The 22,305-nt window shown below is 45.3% G+C and overlaps 1 protein-coding gene across 2 annotated transcripts in view; it reads left to right on the top strand.

Moving 5' to 3' along the window:
- LOC137538786 (uncharacterized) overlaps window positions 1-22,305 on the top strand; it is a 169,624-nt gene that overhangs the window by 67,731 nt on the left and 79,588 nt on the right. For both annotated transcript variants that reach the window (XM_068261106.1, XM_068261107.1), the window contains exons 6-8: window positions 1,521-1,886; window positions 5,920-6,240; window positions 15,947-16,258. In XM_068261106.1, coding sequence (XP_068117207.1) covers window positions 1,521-1,886; window positions 5,920-6,240; window positions 15,947-16,258 — 999 coding nt within the window. The remainder of the gene's footprint in view (window positions 1-1,520; window positions 1,887-5,919; window positions 6,241-15,946; window positions 16,259-22,305) is intronic.

Raw genomic sequence — 22,305 nt, 5'->3', positions numbered from 1 at the left:
GTAGTATGAGAAAACATTTTTTTACCTTTTTGTTTTTGCTGCTCAACCGTTCACCTGTCTGCTTTGCACACCAGCAGCAGAGCCATTGTACCTGAAATAATATGTATTTGTTGTCAGTGGAGAACATTAAGTATTTTTGTGGTTAAAGAATTACGGTAAGTGCTTGTGATTATGTAAAGCTGGCCATACACTAGGCCGATTCCCCGCCGATCGACAGCAGATTTGATCACTGGGATCGAATCTGCTGTCAAATCGTTAACATTAACGCTAAATTTCGATCTATTTCGTCCTGAAATAGATCGGTCCCGTTGATCGCTCCGTGCGGGAAATTACCGTCGATCGCCCGCGGGTAGGGAGCACGTCGCTAGCGGCGTTTGAGTGCCCGACGACCGACGCAATATGGCTGCAATACATTACCTGCTCCGCCGGCGCAACTTCGCAGGTCTCCGCTGTCTTCTTCTCCGCGCTAGTCTCCGGGACCGGCAGGCTTCACTTCGTCCTGTCCCGGCAGGAAGTTTAAACAGTAGAGGGCGCTCTACTGTTTAAACTTCCCCCAGACAGGAAGAAGTGAAGCCTGCCGGACCCGGAGAAGAAGACAGCGGAGACCGGGGGGAGTCGCGCGGGCCGGAGCAGCTAATGTATGCTTGGCTGAGCGGCGGCAGCACCACCACCACCACAGATTGTGAACGGTTTCAGGCTGAAATCAATTCACAATCTGTTTGCACTAAAGGCAGCCATACGATTTCCTCTCTGATCAGATTCAGGCTGCTTACACACCAAGACGTTACAGGCGCACGTTAGTGCGCCTGTAACGCTACCCCAACGCACAGCAATGTAACACAAGTGGGCTGTTCACACAGCCCACGTTGCGTTACATGTAACGCTGCACGTTCTGTGCAAAGTGCAGCATGCTACGGCGTTGGAGCGGCTATAGCCGCGTTAGACTGTTTGCACATGCGCAGTGGGGGGCGGAGAGGAGGCGGGGAGAGCCAGCTACAGTAGCCGCGCACATGGCTACTTAATATTCACTGCACTGGCGGGCGCTGATTGGCCGGCGGGACCACGTGATGCGGAGTGTCTCGCTCCGCATCACATGGTCCCGCTGGCCAATCAGCGCCACTCTGGGAGACATTATAGGACTCGAGCCGCCTAACGCGGCTCACTCTACCGTCGGCTCTTGCAGCACCATACGTTGTGTTAGGTGCACGTTATGCGACCTTAACGTGCCACCTAATGCAACGTCTTGGTGTGCAAGAAGCCTCAATCAGAGAGGGATCTATCTGTTGGTCGAATCTGATGGCAAATCGACCAGTGTATGGCTACCTTTACTGTATGCTTTTTCTGTGCTATGCTTGACACTGTTGTGAGTGAGTGAGTGAGTGTGTAAAGAGTGTGTAAAGTCTTGTATCTGAAATGGTGGGATTGTGACAGAGTATTGGGTGGCAGCAGTAACACACATTAAATGATCCTATTTCTGTTGAAAAGTGGCTAAAATTATCTTTCTTTATTCTTGTATTTAGTTCCTCCCAGATTATTGAAGATCCTGTTCCCAAAATACATTATACATGATGAGCCTGTGACACTGACCTGTCCCATCAATGGGTTTAAACCTCGATCTTTATCCATCACCTGGTGGAAAAGAGACAGGAGAGGCCAAGAAACTGAACTCATCACCTGGGATTCTGGAGAATACGCCACTCATAATCCCAAATATTCCCATGATGTGAGTGAGAATGAACGTGATGATGATAAGTCTTACAGCTATCTGAGCGCTCTGACCATGAGACCGGATCTGAGAAATGAGGATGGAGCCACTTACATCTGTAGGACTTTCCACCCTGCAACACAGGAGAAGTCAGAGGAAGAGATGACAATGAATGTGACTGGTGAGTGACACCGAGGACTTTCTTATTCTCCAATGAGACTACCATTGCTGATCTTTTCAATTAAGCTATCATGTAGCAGCTATTATGCTGGGGATGCACGATTAGATTTTTCAGCAGATTTACTGTCCAATCAATTTTCCAATCATTTTTCTGATCGATTTCCATTCACTTAAATGAGAAATCGATCAGAAAAACTATCGAGAAATCAGATTGGACCAGTTCGGAAATTATCTATCGAACCATCTATCTGCTAAAAAATCTGATGGTGTATTCCCAGCATTAGTTGTGCAGATACTTGGCCTTGTAGGTTGGAAGTAATTGTCCCTCTCAGGCGAATTGTGCTGTGTTAGGGGAAATCATTTTATCCCAGAGGCTAGGTGCACACATAGCAGAAAAGCTAGCGTTGCGGAAAACGGTGCGTTTTTGCCGCTAATGGAAGTCTATGAGCCGCAGGAAAAAACGCAAATGCGTTTTTGATGGGTGCGTTTCAAACGCTGGTTTTGTTGCATAATCTTAAAAAAATGCATGAGAAACGCACATGATGAAAGTAAGTGGAAAAGTAATGGTATGCGTTTTCTATGCGTTTATCTATGCGTTTTCGAAAAAAGAAAAATGTTGTGATGTATTTCTGTTTCCTGTTGTCTTCCTAGTGATTTGCATAAAACGCAAAATGAAAACGCATGAAAAATGCATACACAAAAAACGCATATGCATTTCCGTTTGTTTATGCAAACCGCTAATGCATTAAACCGCTTGAAAAATGCATCTGCAGTAAAAACCGCAAACGCACCAAAAACGCAGCAAAAATGCACACAATATTAACATAAAACGTGACATAAATCACAGCTTTTCATGTTGTCATGTGTGCACCTAGCCTAAAACCTGACATAAAACGCAGCTTTTCATGAGGGATTTATTCCAAGTATGGAATAGAAATAGCATTTAGCACCAGGGGAGCTATGCTAATATTTGGAGGGGGCAGTATTAAACAACAGATTGGTTTTTGCTAGGTTTGAAGAAGGAATGGTTGTTAGCACTAAGACGGGGGGCCTATATAAGGTATGTAGGGGAAGTTGCAGTTATTGGAATAAATGAGGTAGGCAAAGGTTTAATGCCTGGTACGCACCATGCAATCTCCCATCAGAGTGACAGGTCGAATCAGGAATTTCCTACAGGTCTGATCTGATTTCCAATTTCCTGCTCACTTCGGTACAAAATCATTCAGGAAAACGATTGGAATACAGATTGGACCCGTATCGCATTAACTCATCAATCTGGCGGGAAATTGCATGTTGTGTACCAGGCATAAAAGGGGGAGTAATATTTATACAGTATTTAGCTCTAGGGATAAGTTATGCTAGGTTTATGTAAAGGATGGTATTCAGGTGAATCAGGAAGGGGAAGGGGGCATAGTGTTCAGCTTCAGGGTTGGTTACTTTAGGTTTTTGTCGAGTAAATTATTTAGCACTTATAGAGGGGGCTTTAAGCGGAATTAGGGCCCATTACCGTTACAGCGGAATCCACAGTGTTTCCCCGCAAGAGATCTGTGCAGGGAAACTGCCTATTCTGCCAATACTATTGCCGTCTGAATCGTGCGCTGTCGCGATTCGGACAGCATGCTGCATTTTACCCGCAGCACGCACTCAAATCCCTACAGACTTGCACGGTACTCGCATCGAAGCAAGTGCTGGAGTACGTCTTGCGAGACGCACGCTGGCTCAGTGGAAACCGGCCCTTAGTCTGGCATAAAAGTTTGTTTTTCTAATTTTTAGTGCCCATAGAAATATCTTATTCGCAATTTATCAAACAGTAATACCATCTGTATAAACATTAAATGCCCCACTAGCTCATTGCCAGGAGCTGTTATTACATGGATATAGAATCTCATTAAACGCATTTCAATGTTTCTGGTGAGAAAAATTTTGTCTATTGTGCTCACAGAGCTGCTCAGTCACCTAATCCTGCAGGCAAAAATCTCTGTGCTGTGTTTGCTCAGTCTTATCTATTGTAATTAGTGTTCAAGGAACAATCAGCAATGATAGACCTTCATAGCATGTAATTGATAAGCTTCCCAGCAAAGTGAAGCACAGTATTTTAAAGTGGACCTGAACTGTTGCACAGGACAGAAGGAAAACTTAAGCTGGCCATACACTGGCCCGATTTGCCGCCGTTTCGACAGCAGATTCGATCACTGGGATCGAATCTGCTGCCAATCGTTCGCGCTACACGCCGAATTTCGATCCATTCCGTCCGATCCCGTCGATCGCGCCGTGCGGAAAATAACCATCGATCGCCCGCGGGTAAAGAGCACATCACTGGCGGCGTTCGAGTGCCCGACGACCGACGCAATAGAGCTGCAATACATTACCTGTTCCGCAGGCGCGGCTCCCGGGTCTCCGCTCTTCTTCTCCGCTCTGGTCTGGTCTCCGGGACCGGAATGCTTCACTTCTTCCTGTCCCGGCAGGAAGTTTAAACAGTAGAGGGCGCTCTACTGTTTAAACTTCCCCCAGACAGGAAGAAGGGAAGCCTGCCGGAGACCAGACCAGAGCGGAGAAGAAAAGCGGAGACCCGGGAGTCGCGCCGGTGGAGCAGGTAATGTATGCGGGATGGGGGGAAGCGGCGGCAGCACCACCACCACCACAGATTGTGAACGGTTTCAGGCTGAAATCGGTTCACGATCTGTCTGCAGTAAAGGCAGCCATACGATCCCTCTCTGATCAGATTCGATCAGATAGGGATCTGTCTGTTGGTCGAATCTGATGGCAAATCGACCAGTGTATGGCTACCTTTACAGTATAGAAATGCACTCTGTATGTATTTAGAGAGTTTAACCTGTTTATTCACTCTCATTTGTGACTAATCACAAGTTGTCATTTGATCAGCCATGGCAGAGATGGCAGATAAGCTTATTTGATAACATAGGATGTTAACAATATGTCTGCTTCCATGATTCAGGAAGTAGATTTATTTTAGGATTTGTATCAGCTGTAACAAATAAATGTTTTAGTTTAAAAGTTATTATGCTGTTGCTTATCTTTTAGAGCAGAGAGGACGTTCGGGGTTCAGGTCCACTTTAACCCTTTTAGTAACTTTATAAAATAATTATTTTTCCTTATAGGAAATTTCTATTCTAGTTCCACTTCAATTAGGAGGTTGGGGATGTTATTTGATCCAGGGGGAGGTGATCATGCAAAGGTTATATGGGAAATATTACCATATTTTTCGGATTATAAGAAGCTCCTGGCCATAAGATGCACCTAGGTTTAGAGAACAAAAACCAGAGGAACAATATACTAAACCTGGTGCATCCATGGTCCAGGAGCATCTTGGGGATTATGCCCCTTTGTACCTCATGTGTCTCCCTGTGTCCTCCTCTGTCCCCCTTGTGTCCTTTTGTATCCGCCAATGTGTCCGCCTGTGTCCTTCTCCATGCTCCTCTGTGTCCCTTGTGTCCTCCGTTTGTCCCCCTGTGCCCTCCTTTGCATGGGCACAGTACAGGGAGTCCCTGACATTGTGGCGGGGTGAAGGTTAATATTGGCAGGTGTTCACAAGTGAGGAACTCCCTGCATTTGGACTATAAGACGCAGTGACTTTTTTTCCCCACTTTTGGGGTTAAAAAAAGTGAGTCTTATAGTCCAAAAAGTACAGTACTGAGCACTGGATGTGGGGATGGGATAAAGAGGATAAGCTAGGTTTGAAAGAGAAATATTAGCATTAGGGGTGACCTATGCTTGGTGTGTGAAGGTGGTAGTATTGGCACCAACGTGACAGAACTCAAATTACCAGGAGAAACAATATATGGAGAGAAATTAGCCCATATGCAGCACTGTAACATTCAAGACTGGATCTTTCATAAGAGATATTTATAGTCTCATTATTTAAAACTAAATTCTGAATACAAAGGCTATAAAAATTACCATATGTACCCTCCACCCCCATTCATATTGCTCTTTTCATTATTAGTGATCAGCTGAGCTGATATTACAACACTTTAGTTATTTGTGTGCTAACCTTGAATTGTGTTGTGTTTCAGCGGTTCCGGTACTGGATGCCATACTGAAGGGTCAGGAATCTGTGTGTGTTGGTGAGAAGATGTATCTGTCCTGTAAAATTCATTCATTTCATCCAAAACCTATAAAAATAGCATGGTACATAGAGGAAGATGAGAACACAGTTTCCATACCATCAGTAGCCAGTGAGCCTCTCCAGGAACCCAGCAGTGGTGTCTATCATGTCACCACCACCATCAGTTACATCCCAACATTAAAGGACTTGAACAAGGTATTCCGATGTGAGGTTAAGCATGACAGCTTGGCAAGACCAAAATATGTCACCTGGACCCTGACAGAACTAGGTAAGTGTACAAGATGTATAACAATCTGTGCTGCAGTATTTGCTACCTGTGGTGTCCTGTTACTCCGGTATAAGCTTTTTGAAGTTTCCATGTTATCCAAGAGGACATATTTACACCAAAGAATGTACACAGCAGTATGTACTGTATATTGTATATACAGGGAGTGCAGAATTATTAGGCAAATGAGTATTTTGACCACATCATCCTCTTTATGCATGTTGTCTTACTCCAAGCTGTATAGGCTCGAAAGCCTACTACCAATTAAGCATATTAGGTGATGTGCATCTCTGTAATGAGAAGGGGTGTGGTCTCATGACATCAACACCCTATATCAGGGGTGCATAATTATTAGATAACTTCCTTTCCTTTGGCAAAATGAGTCAACAGAAGGACTTGACAGGCTCAGAAAAGTCAAAAATAGTGAGATATCTTGCAGAGGGATGCAGCACTCTTAAAATTGCAAAGCTTCTGAAGCGTGATCATCGAACAATCAAGCATTTCATTCAAAATAGTCAACAGGGTTGCAAGAAGCGTGTGGAAAAAACAAGGCGCAAAATAACTGCCCATGAACTGAGAAAAGTCAAGCGTGCAGCTGCCAAGATGCCACTTGCCACCAGTTTGGCCATATCTCAGAGCTGCAACATCACTGGAGTGTCCAAAAGCACAAGGTGTACAATACTCAGAGACATGGCCAAGGTAAGAAAGGCTGAAAGACGACCACCACCGAACAAGACACACAAGCTGAAACGTCAAGACTGGGCCAAGAAATATCTCAAGACTGATTTTTCTAAGGTTTTATGGACTGATGAAATGAGAGTGAGTCTTGATGGGCCAGATGGATGGGCCCGTGGCTGGATTGGTAAAGGGCAGAGAGCTCCAGTCCGACTCAGACGCCAGCAAGGTGGAGGTGGAGTACTGGTTTGGGCTGTTATTATCAAAGATGAGCTTGTGGGGCCTTTTTAGGTTGAGGATGGAGTCAAGCTCAACTCCCAGTTCTACTGCCAGTTTCTGGAAGACACCTTCTTCAAGCAGTGGTACAGGAAGAAGTCTGCATCCTTCAAGAAAAACATGATTTTCATGCAGGACAATGCTCCATCACACGCGTCCAAGTACTCCACAGCGTGGCTGGCAAGAAAGGGTATAAAAGAAGAAAAACTATTGACATGGCCTCCTTGTTCACCTGATCTGAACCCCATTGAGAACCTGTGGTCCATCATAAAATGCAAGATTTACAAGGAGGGAAAACAGTACACCTCTCTGAACAGTGTCTGGGAGGCTGTGGTTGCTGCTACACGCAATGTTGATGGTGAACAGATCAAAATACTGACAGAATCCATGGATGGCAGGCTTTTGAGTGTCCTTGCAAAGAAAGGTGGCTATATTGGTCACTGATTTGTTTTTGTTTTGTTTTTGAATGTCAGAAATGTATATTTGTGAATGTTGAGATGTTATATTGGTTTCACTGGTAAAAATAAATAATTGAAATGGGTATATATTTGTTTTTTGTTAAGTTGCCTAATAATTATGCACAGTAATAGTCACCTCACCTGCACACACAGATATCCCCCTAAAATAGCTTAAACTAAAAACAAACTAAAAACTACTTTCAAAAATATTCAACTTTGATATTAATGAGTTTTTTGGGTTCATTGAGAACATGGTTGTTGTTCAATAATAAAATTATTCCTCAAAAATACCACTTGCCTAATAATTCTGCACTCCCTGTATGCAGTACTAAGTTAACACAGCCTGCTCTCTTTGAACAATAGATTTTTATTGAAGGAAATTAAACAAAAGTAAAAACAATGCAAATATGTGCTTCAGGTATACCTTACACATTCATCAACCTTTATCTTTTCATCCTTACTCACTATACCTGGATAGCAACTTATATTGAAAACATAATAGCTCATCTTCCTTCTTTTACATTTGCATAAAAAGAGAACAAAACCATTGCAGTGTTCTCCCTAGAGCCATTTAAGTGGGCGGGCCGCCCGGGTAAATGCTTTTACCGCCCGGACGTTATAGCCTTCTTCCATGGCTGGCTGAAGGTCTTTGATCTTCTTCACTTCTCTATTCAGTTCAGCGGGCAGTGGCTGTGTCAACTCAGACAGCCCACAGCTGTCAGTCAGACATGATCTCCCCCTCCTCCTCAGCTTCTTCCTATCAGCAGCGTGGAAGAGGGGCGGGGAAAGCTGGTAACAGCACAGAGCAGAGGAGTGTGACTGCGGGAGCTTTGAAGGAGCTTGAGGGCGGGGCGTACACCTAGGGATCAGAGACTGACTTGCATGGCTCTATTCCTTCTGATGAGTAAGTTATTTCCCAGGCCACTGGAATGGCAGACGCTCTCCTCCTCCTCTCCCTGTCAGTGCAGAAGCACAAAGCCCCTTCCTCTCCCCCTCCATTCCATTAATCAGATAAGCTTTAAAGGGAAGGTTCAGGGAGGGTGGAGAAAAAATAAAAATCAATTTCCACTTACCTGGGGCTTCCTCCAGCCCGTGGCAGGCAGGAGGTGCCCTCGCCGCCGCTCCGCAGGCTCCCGGTGGCCGACCCGACCCGACCTGGCCCGGCCGGCTGCCAGGTCGGGCTCTTCTGCGCTCCAAGTCCTGGCACTTCTGCGTCCCACGCCGGCGCTCTGACGTCATCGGACGTCCGCCGGGCTGTACTGCGCGTGCGCAGTAGCTCTGCGCATGCACAGTACAGCCCGGCGGACGTCTGATGACGTCAGCGCGCCGGCGTGGGACGCAGAAGTGCCAGGACTTGGAGCGCAGAAGAGCCCGACCTGGCAGCCGTCCTGGCCAGGTCGGGTCGGCCACCGGAGACCACCGGGAGCCTGCGGAGCGGCGGCGAGGGCACCTCCTGCCTGCCACGGGCTGGAGGAAGCCCCAGGTAAGTGGAAATTGATTTTTATTTTTTCTCCACCCTCCCTGAACCTTCCCTTTAATGTGTGTGTGGGCCGCTCATTAACAAATCAAAATGTTTATTTACTCCAAATTGTTCAAGCATTGAGAATTTACAACACTTAAAATATACCCCATTTAAACACTGCCAGGGAGGTGTCATGAGAGATATAAGGAGCAGTTTACAGCCAGCTGCAAGAGAACCCTGATACATGACATTCACTCAGCCTCCTATCTCACTACACAAACCTTTGTAATCTAACACCAAATGTCTTTCCCTAGTTTAAATTAACCCCTGATTCTCCAGCTTTCAGAATCTGCACATGGATGGCTAAATGTTCAGTTTAGCCTGCCTGGTCTCAGCTGTTATGCTTAGTTCACAACAATGCAATTTTTTCTGATTGACGGTCCAATCTAGTATTTCCAACACGTCTGATCTGATTCCCAATCGCTTTTCTAATCACGTCTATACAAAATTAATCAGAAAAATGATCGAGAATCAGATCAGACCTGTCAGAAATAATCGATTCGACTGTCATTCTGACAGAAAATTGCATTGCGTGTACTAAGCATTATAAAGACAATCTAACTTATACGGTATGCTCACTAATCACTGTGCTTAAAATTAGCATGGTTTTTACTAAGTCCCTACTGGGGTTCTCACCACCCCTGGTGCTGCCTGTGTGATTAGTTAGTCAGCACTCTTCTCTGGCTCCTAGTGCATGTCCAGCAGCAGGAGTCATGTACTTAGCATGCATGGTGAATGTTATCTGGTCATTGTCAGTCATGCATGTGATGGTAGGGCTATGGCACCAAGGCCCCATTCACACTGGAATGCTTTTCAGGTGGTTTCCAGCGCTTTGCTAATCGCCAGTGATCAACAAAGTGCTATGACAATGTTACTTTATGGTAGCAATAATACTGCAGTTGTGATTTGTTTAAAATCGCTAATGTGCTGCCTGCAGCATTGTGGGAGCATTCACAATGTTACTCTCTTTCCCAAAAGAGATGTCCCCCTCTCCACCCAGCTTGGTGCCAACCTCTTCCGACCCAGCGTAACTCTCCCTCTGCCCTCAGTATTAGTTTACTTCTTTAACCAAACAGTGTGACCTTACTTCACCACCCGGCTACCTTTCCATGCCACCCGGCTGGAAAATATTTCTGGGGAGAACACTGCATTGAAATACTAAAAATAATCCGTGAGAGTTAAAACTGTGTGTTAATGGTTACAGAAGTACCCTATGTCAGTTCTTTGCAATGATCACCAACTTTTAAAGTGAACTCTTTTACAGGCCTGGGTCTTTCATGTTTTGCTGCACCTTTCACTTACCTATCGGAAAAACAATCTATTCCAGCTTCGTAGAACTGAAAGTAGGTTTAAAATTAAACCAATAAACTAAACATAAGTAAAAATAGAACATGAGATGTACTTACCCGGGGCTTCCTCCAGCCCCTGACGGCCGATATGTCCCTCGCCACAGCTCCAGTGTCCCGGGGTCCCCTCCATTGAAGATGTCGACCTAGCTAGGTTGGCACCTACTGAGCCTGCGCAAGAGCCGGTCGCGCTGACGGCATCTGGAGTGTTCTGCACAGGTGCAGAACTACTGCGCCTGCGCAGAACACTATAGATGTCAGCCTGATCGCAAGCGGCTCTCGCACAGGTGCAGTAGATGCCGACCGGGCTAGGTCAGTATCTCCAATGGAGGGGACCCCGGGACATTGAAGCTGTGGCAAGGGACATATCGGCCGCCAGGGGCTGGAGGAAGCCCAGGTAAGTACATCTCATTTTCTATTTTTTCCTGATGCTTCCTTTAAAGCTTTTATTTACATTGGAGTAATAATGTCCTGGTCATCACATCTCTTCTTAGTATAACAAGAAGAAGAAGACAGAAAGCAGTCCCTAGTGGTCGTGGGGTGCAGATTGCCAAACAGCTCAACATTGCATAAAGGGCTCACCTGTCTTCACCTCCAGGAGCAGAAACATACTTGGCATGCTCATGGAAATTGGTTGAAAAAAAGACAGTCAGTTATCCAAAGTTCCTGCTATTTATTCCCTGTGGTTCGCATAAACATACAAAAGGTATAATCCCAGAGAAGGCTGCTTCAGGAGGTGGGGTGCAAGGGAAAGGAGGACACAGATCAGCTTATTTGCGATGAAAAAACACTTGCTCACGTGTTAGGTCAGGCATGGGGTGGCCAACAAAAACCAGGTAGAAGACTACCTGGCTCCACCCTGTTGACCTCCGCCACGAATTACTGGCTGGGCATACAACATACATATCCAGTGTGAACAGTGAATCCATACCTTATCCAGAAAGTACATAACTCATTAAAAACCTTCTGCAATATCATATCAAAACAATTTCAAATGTGCAAGTGTCACAGGGTGCTAAAACAGTATATAAAGTGGAGGAAAAAACTGCATTCAGCAGGAAAACCTGGATGGGCATCTGATGCAGATTCTGGTAACTTCACTACCTCTGAAGAAATCATTACTTCCTTTTATGCAGGGAAAACCAAATTGGGGGGGGGGGGGGGTTCGCAGGGGTGAGCAATGGGAGGATCTAGTCTTTCCTTTTGCACCTTGGGGCGGCTACAGCTGCAGAGCAAGATGACACTTACCTGGGCACATGGCCCCATAATTAGAAAAGCTCAAAACTGGATTGAGGGAGTAGATCGGGGAAGTGACAGTTGGGATGAACCTTTGCTGCACTGCACTAGGAGTACCAAATAGATATGCGTTATCAAGGCAACACCTGTCTCCAGCCAAGCAGGCAGTGCATGCGGTCCGCCGCAACCAGGCCCTTGTATGGCCTGGATGCGATGAGACGTGGCCAGAGAGACGCACACTCTCCAATACCCCTTTGAGATACTGAATCAGCCCTCTAACTGCGGTTACTCTGCCCAATACAGGCCGACCCTATGTTTCCTAATGATGCATCGGCAAAAACGATCACCACTACCAATTTGTGCAAATTTTTAATTTACATTGGCAAAGGGTAGCAGCTGGCCCTTACCAGGTGATGCAGACTGCCCGTCACCGCTGGATCTGGGTCATCGAGATTTTGGGCCGCTTGTGTCCCTTCACCCATGGCTCATGTGGCTTGTCGCATCCCGGCCAAATGAGGGCCTGGTTATGATGGACCACGCACACTGCCTGGTTGTGAAGGACTGTGCACACTGCCTGCTTTGCCAGTTAGAAGGTATTTATGATAACTAATATCTGAGAAACAGAACATTTTTTTTTATCATGTTTTTTACTCTTAATGTCAGTATAAATTTATTAGTAGTCGGAGTCGGTGCATTTTTGTCTTAAGAAAATGTCTGATTTGAAAGAATTTATAACATAGTGCAGTGTTCTTCCCAGAATTTTTTTCCAGCTGGGTGGCAGGAAAATGTTGCTGGGTGGAGTGGGGCACAAAAATGCAGGGCTGGCGCTTCCATAAGGGCAGCCTGGGTAATTACCGTGGGCCTCAGAGCCATCTGACAAGGGACACTGAGAAAACACACAGTACACACACACACAACTTACACACACTTAGAAACACATACATACACACACACACAACACACACACACACTACACACAGCAACATACACTACACGCATAGCACAGTAGGCTTAACACTGCAGCAGCACATGGAGAAGGTGGGGCCAGCTAGGACTGCAGTAAATATTAATGAAGCAGAACTCCCATTCAGTGTCAGCAGCAGAGTGTAGTCTGCTGTACCAGTTTACAGTGCTGCTGCCCCCTAGAGGATGCTGCCTGAATTACATGATTGAGGTTTGCATCACTGTTGGGACTTAATAGGAGAGGAGTGAGGAGGAGACCCTGGACAACTGGGCGCTCACCTAAATTAACCGGGCAAAGCGCCCGGTTGATAGGGCTCGGGGAGAACACTATTAGGGAGTTGATAGTGATTATGTAACATTGCCTCCCAAGAACATTGAGAGATTTTCATGATAGCTAATTTAGACCATTAAGATAGATCTGGGTTGGGAACAATGTCCTGCAACCATTTATGTGAATATGTAGTAGAATAATATACATTCCCTGTAGGGTGTCTCTATAGTGACTCAAAGCTGAAATAAATAAAACGTTTTATACATACCTGGGGCTTCCTCCAGCCCCATACGCTCAGATCGCTCCCATGCCGCCGTCCTCCACTGCCCGCAGCTTCAGGAACCAGGTCACGTCACTTCCATCAGTTGGAGCCAGTCTGACGTAAGGGAAGTGCGCTGTTTGCATATCTCTGCAGCAGCCGCTGGAGGGCGCACTTTTCCTGCTTAGAAAAGCAGGAGCAGAGAAAGAACATTTGATCTGCAATATTGAGTCATTTACATTTACATTAGGGGGACAGAGTCGGGTGGCGAGGAAGATGTCACAAGGCCGATTCCGGATCGATTTCAACATGAAATTGATCGGGAATTGCCTTGTGGTGTATGGACAGCTGACAAATCTCTCTCTTATCAGATTCGATTAGAGAGAGATTTGTCTCTTGGTGGAAGCCGACCCATACATCGCAAGATGTATGGGTACCTTAACTCTACTGGGAGTTTTGTTAAATGTAGAAAATGCCGAAATCCAGATTGGCAATCAAAGGTCATTGTTCTGCCTGATATGGACTTAGGTCTGGCTGCATGGGGTCAGTTATATACAGACAGTTATTATTTTCTGCATCATCTTAGTAAAGAGTCCTATGTGTGCCTGGACACTGATGTCTCCAATGTCTTTGTGGGCATAACAAACGCCCCCCCCGCCCTCAACCACCTCCATCGCGAGAGAGCCCGGCAGTTTGGGGGGCACAGTCCTGTAGGTATGCAGAGTGTCCCGGTGGCATTACAGGTCCTCTTCAGTCCCCTTCAGCATATAAGTGCCGTCCAGCCAGCCAATCACTATGTAGTTTCCGTTCATGGGACAGATTGTCTTATAACTATTACATGTAGCCTTTGCCCATGCAGGTAATTTCCCAGTGTATCATCACTCCCTGGTACCATGGTTCTGTGTGTGCACCATGTGCTTTTTATAAAAATAACACATCCAATACAGTATGCACTCTTCACAAGAGGAATGCATAGTCCTGTGCAAAACAGTCATTTTTCTCTTATATCCTCCCAGTCCCACTATCCAAAGCAACAGTTCTGATCTTTTACTCGTTATTCTGTCCCATTTACCAGCTGAAGTCCTGGCTGCATACTTCAGTAAGTAAAATGAGAAATTATAGTTGTACATCCCTTCATCCTGCCATTCCCTTCCTCTACATTTCTCTCTAGCAGGTGTTACTCAATGCTCAACTCTACTGTCATTTACTTTACTCACTAACTGTATCCTGTCATCTTAATCCTACACATCAATCATTCTACATGGTTTATAGTTAAAATGCTAGCTCACACACTCAATATTTCTTACCCTGATTATTGTAGCACCCTTATTTGTGCCCTACTTACTAAAGTAAAATACTGTTAATATTTAAGCTATTTCTCATATGAACATTTAAAGAGTGGACAGGTAACCCCCAGATTCCCTGATCCCTCCCTCCCCTTTTCAGCAATCTAGTGGGACAGAACTCTGTCTCCTGACCACTGTTCCAATAGGATCTTTCTTTGAAGAATTGTGATTTTAACTCAGGTACTATTAGTTTGGACCAAAGGCAGGGAGGATAACTATATAGTAAAGAAGGATTTGGTAGATATCCAGCTTAAAGTGTACCTTAGACAAATCTTGGGTACAAAAAGAAATACTTTGGAAGTCTCTGGATCCTAAAGAGGCTTCCCATGATGTCCTTCAGTCCCCCGTCGCCGAGCGCAGACCCTCCCAAGACTACTGAAAAGTGCTTGTCAATAGGAACTTTGGGGCTGCTCTCCTCTTCAGGCCGGAGTTTGGCCATACTGAACATGCGGGAATACAGCTGCGCCTGCGCAGTAAACCGTGCTCGTGCCTGAAGAGGAGAGCATCCCAAAGGTTGAGGGTCCCGAGCAGCGGCGGAGGACAGCATGGGAAGCCTTTGGAGGATCCAGAAGCATCCGTTAGGTAAGTATCTGTATTTTAAAATATTTTTGACCTTGAGTTAAGGTGCCCATACACTAATGGATGGGCACCTGATGTATCCAAAAGATAGATCCCCTCTCAGGTCAGAAGCTGATCAGAGAAGGATCTATTCCTTCCACACACTGTACATAGATTTTGAATAGATTTCAGCATGATCTATCGAACCACAGCCTTGCATTGCATCGAGCAATCTATTAAAAATCCATTCATAGTGTTTGTAAGGAGGAGGGGCCATTAGCCTACCACTGCTCCAGGCCCGCTGCTGTTTGATCAGTATGTTCCATCTGGTGCAATAAATCGATCTGATTAATTTTAGTCTTAAAGTGACCTAGAGATGACAAAAACGAAAGATTTGATACTTACCCGGGGCTTCCTCCAGTCCCACGCCGCGGTCTGCCGTTCAGCTGCGTTCAGCCCCGGTAACAGCTCAGTCGCGTCCAGTCTGGGTACCTCTGACGCGGGAGGTCCGGCCTGTTACCGGGGCTGATCGCGGCTGAACGACAGACTGCGGGAAGGTGGCGTGGGACGAGCTTATGGGACTGGAGGCAGCCATGAGTAAGTATCAAATCTTTTGTTTTTTTCATCTCTGGTACACTTTAAATCAGTTGAATAATAGATTAGGCCAGCACATTGGTGTGTCACTGTGTATGACTGTTATTGTCTGGTGGTGCTGTATATACCAATATTTAATATATACACTATACATCAATAATAGTAATACAGTGTGCCATGATACAACTCTTATTCTATATTGCAGTCTCTATGCCCTGTGTGGGTGAGATACAGAGTGCCCCCGCAGTGTCTGAGATTGGGCGGCCAGTGAAATTATCCTGCACAGCCTCTGACATGTACCCAAACATACAAACTGTCCAGTGGAATCGCAACAAAGTAAAACTGGAATCTGAAAAATGGTCAGCAAACTTCCAGCCAAACCCAGAATCTGGGATGTTCTCAGGGACTACAGAGCTGACACTCACTCCGACTGCTGCAGATCATGGAGCCCTGATCTCTCTGGACGTCATGCATAGCGGAAGAGCAATTAAAAGAGAGTTCACTATGTTGCTGAAAGGTAAGAGCAGTATGACATGTATGTCCTCCAATGCTGACAGCTAGGGAGGGTTGATGAGATACAAATAATTCCCAGTTGATGCTGGATTATGCAAACTGAAAATGGATTAAATTCCTCCTCAACTCTGAATTATTTTCATCTCATTGTCCATTCCCGCTGACAAGAGAATACTCAGCAAATCAGCTGTACTTAAAGTGTAACTGTCGGGCATAAAATTAAAAAACAATTCTTTATTTTTGTCTGGTAAAGAAGTCATAAGGATGCTAACCAGGCAATCAAAAAGCGGGCCAGTAAAAAAGGGCGCATATGGCTAATGGACAAAAAGGGCGCCGCCATAGACTGCAATGCACAATATCGGCTATTGGGCGCCCGACAGGAAAAAAGGGCGCCCGAGAAATAGTGGTTGTAGGGATCAAGTTTTCGTTTACAGAATAAAGTTTATTACAAATACCGTTTACAAGTTCATTTTAACTTTGTGGTTTACTTATTTTTTCGTTTTTAAATTTCGCTTATAGAAGCTTTTACTTATTTTTCCGTTTTTAAATGTCGCTTTCAGGGCTGTAACAAGTAAATTATCGTTTATGTTAAGAAAAAAATGAGAATTGGCTATTGGGTGCATGAGAAATAACAATACAACTTTAATATAATTTATTTATTTTATAATAAAGTTGTATTGTAATTTCTCATGCACCCAATAGCCAATTCTCATTTTTTTCTTAACATTTCAATATTGTTGGCATGATGCATGAGAATGCTGTTATTATGTATTTAATGTGAAGTTCATAGCCAATTTGTTATCCCATTTGACCATCTCTTCCCATTTTTTGAGCTGTGCGATAAATTATCGTTTACACTTATTTTATCATTTACAATTCGTTTTCATACGTATATTGCTTAAATATCGTTTTCAACCTTGTTCTATTGGAAATACGTCACTTTTGGTATTAACTTTGTTTTTTACACTTATAATGCGTTGATTATAGTTTTCTAATATTTTAATATTACTGTTATTTTAATATTACCGTTATTTTAAGATTTTTAATGCGTATGTGATTGTAAGGCTATCTATTCTATTATATATATATATATATATATATATATATATATATATATATATATATATATATATATATATATACACCTTTTTCTATTTATAATATTGTGTACGTGATTTTAACGCTATTTATTCTATTACAAATATATACATTATTCTATTCATGTTATTTATAGTGAAGTATTTTAAGAATTAAATATATTATTGTTTATATGTGTGTAAGGGTGTTTGTGCAGGGGGATGGTTAGGGTTAGGCATGACCAGGGGGATGGTTAGGGTTAGACACGACTAGGGGAATGGTTAGGCACCACCAGGGGAGATTTAGGGTTAGGCACCACCAGGGAGGTCTTAGGATTAGGCACCACCAGGGGGGTGGTTAGGGTTAGGGTTAGGCACCACCAGGGGGGTCATTAGGGTTAGGCACCACCAGGGGGGTGGTTAGGGTTAGGCACCACCGGGAGGTGGTTAGGGTTAGGCACCACCGGGAGGTGGTTAGGGTTAGGCACCACCGGGAGGTGGATAGGGTTAGGCACCACCAGGGGGGTGGTTAGGGTTAGGCACCACCAGGGGGGTGGTTAGGGTTAGGCACCACCAGGGGGGGGTCTAGGGGCTAGGGATAGATACAGGGAGGGTTCTGTATGAGAGTAGGGATAGGTATAGTTACAGTACAATATACACCACCAGGGGGGTGGTTAGGCACCACCAGGGGGGTCTTAAGGTTAGGCACCACCGGGGGGGGGGAGGAAAGGGTTAGGCACCACCAGGGGGGTGGTTAGGGTTAGGCACCACCAGGGGGGTCTTAGGGTTAGACACCACTAGGGGTTAGGGATAGGTACAGGGAGGGTTCTGTGTGAGAGTAGTGATAGGTATAGTTACAGTACAATATTTGTAATATACACAATTTATTAAATTATGTATATTTACACAAAGGGAGGGGGGGTCTAGGGGTTAGGGATAGGGAGAGCCTACAGTTAGGTATAATTGCAGTAAAATATACATAGGTATAATTGCAGTAAAATACATTACTATGCTTAATACAAGTGTAAATATCGTTTTTGTTCTAGATGTTATTTGACGTTTCATTTCCGAATTCGTTTGTTGTTATAGACGGTATTTTGCAGTTTTGTTTCCGTTTATTGAACCGATTTATCACTATGTTTTCGTTTTATAAGCTATAAACGAAAAATATTGTTTTACATTACAACTTAAAATTTCGGCTATATCCCGCACCCTTTTTTCCAGGCGCCCTTTTTTGATACACGCATCAAAAAGTAAAAAAATCACTATTACTTTTCTTGTTGATAAAATTAATGAAATTATCATTGCCCAGTTTACCTGACTCTTATTTGGTACATTGCCTCACAAAGGAAGTTGCAGGACACGCTGGGTTGTCTTTTTTTGCTTCTTTACTTTCCTCTCAGACTTAAAGGGAACCTGAACTGAGTAAAATGATTTAAAATAAACAAATGAGGTAACTTCAAATGAACATTATATATAGTAACCTTGCCATCAGTTCCCCTCAGAAGCTCACCACTTTCTTCTGACAATGCTCCCTTCCAGTTCTGACAACATTTCAACATGCATAAAAAGAAACAGATAGCGTGCATCTTCCGTCTTAAGCATACATATTTGTTCCCAGTGTTCAACATCAAAGTGGATACTGTGCATAGTATATTCCATGATTGCATATAAAAACTGCAAATATTGTGGATATCATACCTTTTGAATCCAGGTGTAGGCCTGTCAGCATGGGAGGTGGGAGTGTGGGACAGATGTGGGCCTAGCGACGGCCCTTTCGCCTCCTCCTGGACGCTTGGTCACGCCGTGTTCCACTGCAGGCCGGCGCCGCAAAACCACCGCATACATACGAGAGGACCCGCCTCTACTGTGGCGTCACAGTGCCGGCCGTGATTGGGTCTCAAAATTCCACCAATGGGAGAACCGGAGACGTCACATGACGCGGACGGTGCCCGGCGGGGAACAATCCATGCGGACAACCAGTCGCATAAGCACACGTCATACACGACGCGTCTCATGCGGCTCACCTATAGCGCATGCGTAATTCCATCGCACTGCTGGGGAGCCCGCATGCTGAGTGAAACAATCACCAGTGGAGAGCGCTAAAATTTCTAACGCTCTGTTCCCCATACGCCAATTTACTAGCCTCAGGCACATACATTTCTGTTGCCGCTTCATAAACGCCTCCAGCTCGTCCGTCGGAGGAATAGTAAAATTAGTGCTAGTGCATAAAGTGACATATCATTCAAATTAAATACTGGGGTTAAGGAGCAGGAACTTCACAAATACATTCAATATATCTCTGGGCCGTCATTTCGACTTATGGAACATTTGATTCCAAGCGGGCAAAAAGGGAATAGAAAGGGGGAAGGGAGAGACATCGCGGTCAACCTTGGCCGAGCCAGCCATATGAATGTGGCTTCTTAATTTAGAACCATTAGATATACAAACATTGACTCAGAGATTGCACATACTAATCTCCAGTTGAATATTCATACCTAGCACCAATAGTTTATACAAGCATGAGAAAACAGCACCAAAATCGGTATCAATTGGCAATTACGGATCTAAGGTACTTGAGAGCTCCACCTTATCATTAAGGCCTAGCGGTCCCAGGGCTTCGGTTTGTAAAATCAGCCAGGTTTCTCTCTTCAACAATAACCTATCCCCGTTGCCACCCCGTCTTACCTTATCTACCCTCTCCAAGCCTGCAAATTTCAATCCCTTAACATCCCCTTTATGTTTTTCCCTCATATGTGCAATAAAGCGAGCACAACCTTTACCACTTTTCACTGATCCTAAGTGCTCCCCCACTCGCTCTTTTAGTGGGCGCATAGTTTGACCTATATAAAACCGTTTGCAGGGGCAGAAAAGGACATAGACAACATACTTGGTTTGACAAGTGATTAGGTCATTAACCGTCAACCATTCTTTTCCTACCTGCAAACATTTCTGGGAAATCATGCGGGGGCAGAACTTACAATGTCCACATCGATAGTTGCCCTTTGGTAAATCTCTACTCAACCATGTGTCTTTCTTCAGGGAAACAAACTCACTATTAGTGAGCATGTCCCCAAGTGTTGGTGCCCTCCTAAACGCCACCCTCGGGGGACCTCCCACAATTTGCTTTAGGGAATCATCTCTATCAGCGACCAATTATTGAAGATGGCTTTTCTAACTGTGTCCGCCATGGGTGTATAATCAAAGGTGAAGGTCATGCGGCCCTGTGTGGACCTCGACTTATCTTTGGGTACCAGAAGATCCAGTCTAGATTGAAGTTTAGCCCTTGTATACGCCTGCTCCAGCAGTGTGGCATCATATCCCCTGTCGGACAATCGCTTAGTGAGCTCTGCTGCCTGCAATTCAAATTGTGCCTCATCAGTATTATTTCTCCTCAGCCTCAAGTATTGGCCATATGGAATGGCTTTTATGACATGCTGGGGATGAAAACTTTTGGCGTGGAGGAGAGAATTAGTTGCTGTCGGCTTTCTAAATCCCTCGCAACACAGAACATCATTTTTGACCATAATTCGCAGGTCAAGGAAGGTCACCGCTGTATCGCTCTTCTCAGCGGTGAACTCCATGTTGATCGTGTTGCTATTGACATATCGTAGAAAGCCGTCGAACTGTTCATCCGTTCCAGACCACACCACCAGGACGTCGTCCACGTATCTCGACCATTGTCTGATATGCCCACGGAACGGATTCTTATCCGAGAGCATGGCAGACTCCTCCCAGGCCCCCAGAAAGAGGTTCGCGAAGGAGCATGCCACAGGTGTCCCCATGGCCGTACCTGCTACCTGATGGTACCATTGTCCATCAAACAGAAAGGCGTTGTGTCTCAACACAAAACCCAGGCATTCACAGACAAAGTCGATGTATTCATCATCCCTGTTTGTGCGAGTTAGAAAATGTCTGACAGCCTCGATTCCCAAATCCTGGGGGATACGGCTGTACAGACTGACCACATCGATAGTGGCCAGTCTGTCACCGGGGACCCATGTGGCACGCTCCACCATCTGCAGAACCTCCAACGTATCCCTCAAATAGGAGGGCACCCCCTTAAGGAGGGGGCGTAGGAGATGGTCGAGATACCTGGACAGCCTCTCAGTGAGAGACCCACAGCCTAAAACAATGGGACGTCCCGGCGGTGCGGTCACGGACTTATGCATTTTCGGTATATGGTACCACACCGGACTGTGCGGGTAGAGAGGGAATAAATCACAGGCCAATTTTTGTGAAAGATATCCTCGCTCCGCACCTCTGCGAAGCAGCGAGCGTAATTTGGTTTGATACTTAAGAGTTGGATCCCCCTGAAGCGGACAATAGGTGGCCGTGTCACTTAATTGCCTCTCGGCTTCATTCTTATATTGCGTTGCTGACATGATAACCAGGTTTCCACCCTTGTCCGCTCCCCTTATCACCAACTCTTTATTTTGTCTTAGCCACTTAAGGGCCTCTCTCTCCGCGCCGCTCAGATGATATGTCACTTTATGCACTATCACTAATTTTACTATTCCTCCGAAGGACGAGCTGGAGGCGTTTATGAAGCGGCAACAGAAATGTATGTGCCTGAGGCTAGTAAATTGGCGGATGGGGAACAGAGCGTTAGAAATTTTAGCGCTCTCCACTGGTGATTGTTTCATCCAGCATGCGGGCTCCCCAGCAGTGCGATGGAATTACGCATGCGCTATAGGTGAGCCGCATGAGACGCGTCGTGTATGACGTATGACGCGTGCTTATGCGACTGGTTGTCCGCATGGATTGTTCCCCGCCGGGCACCGTCCGCGTCATGTGACGTCTCCGGTTCTCCCATTGGTGGAATTTTGAGACCCAATCACGGCCGGCACTGTGACGCCACAGTAGAGGCGGGTCCTCTCGTATGTATGCGGTGGCTTTGCGGCGCCGGCCTGCAGTGGAACACGGCGTGACCAAGCGTCCAGGAGGAGGCGAAACGGCCGTCGCTAGGCCCACA

This window comes from Hyperolius riggenbachi, chromosome 11 (assembly GCF_040937935.1).
Source record: "Hyperolius riggenbachi isolate aHypRig1 chromosome 11, aHypRig1.pri, whole genome shotgun sequence".
In the NCBI taxonomy this organism is placed as follows: domain Eukaryota; kingdom Metazoa; phylum Chordata; class Amphibia; order Anura; family Hyperoliidae; genus Hyperolius; species Hyperolius riggenbachi.
The sequence above is the reverse complement of the archived record's forward strand: the minus strand, read 5'-3'. Positions and strand labels throughout refer to the sequence as shown.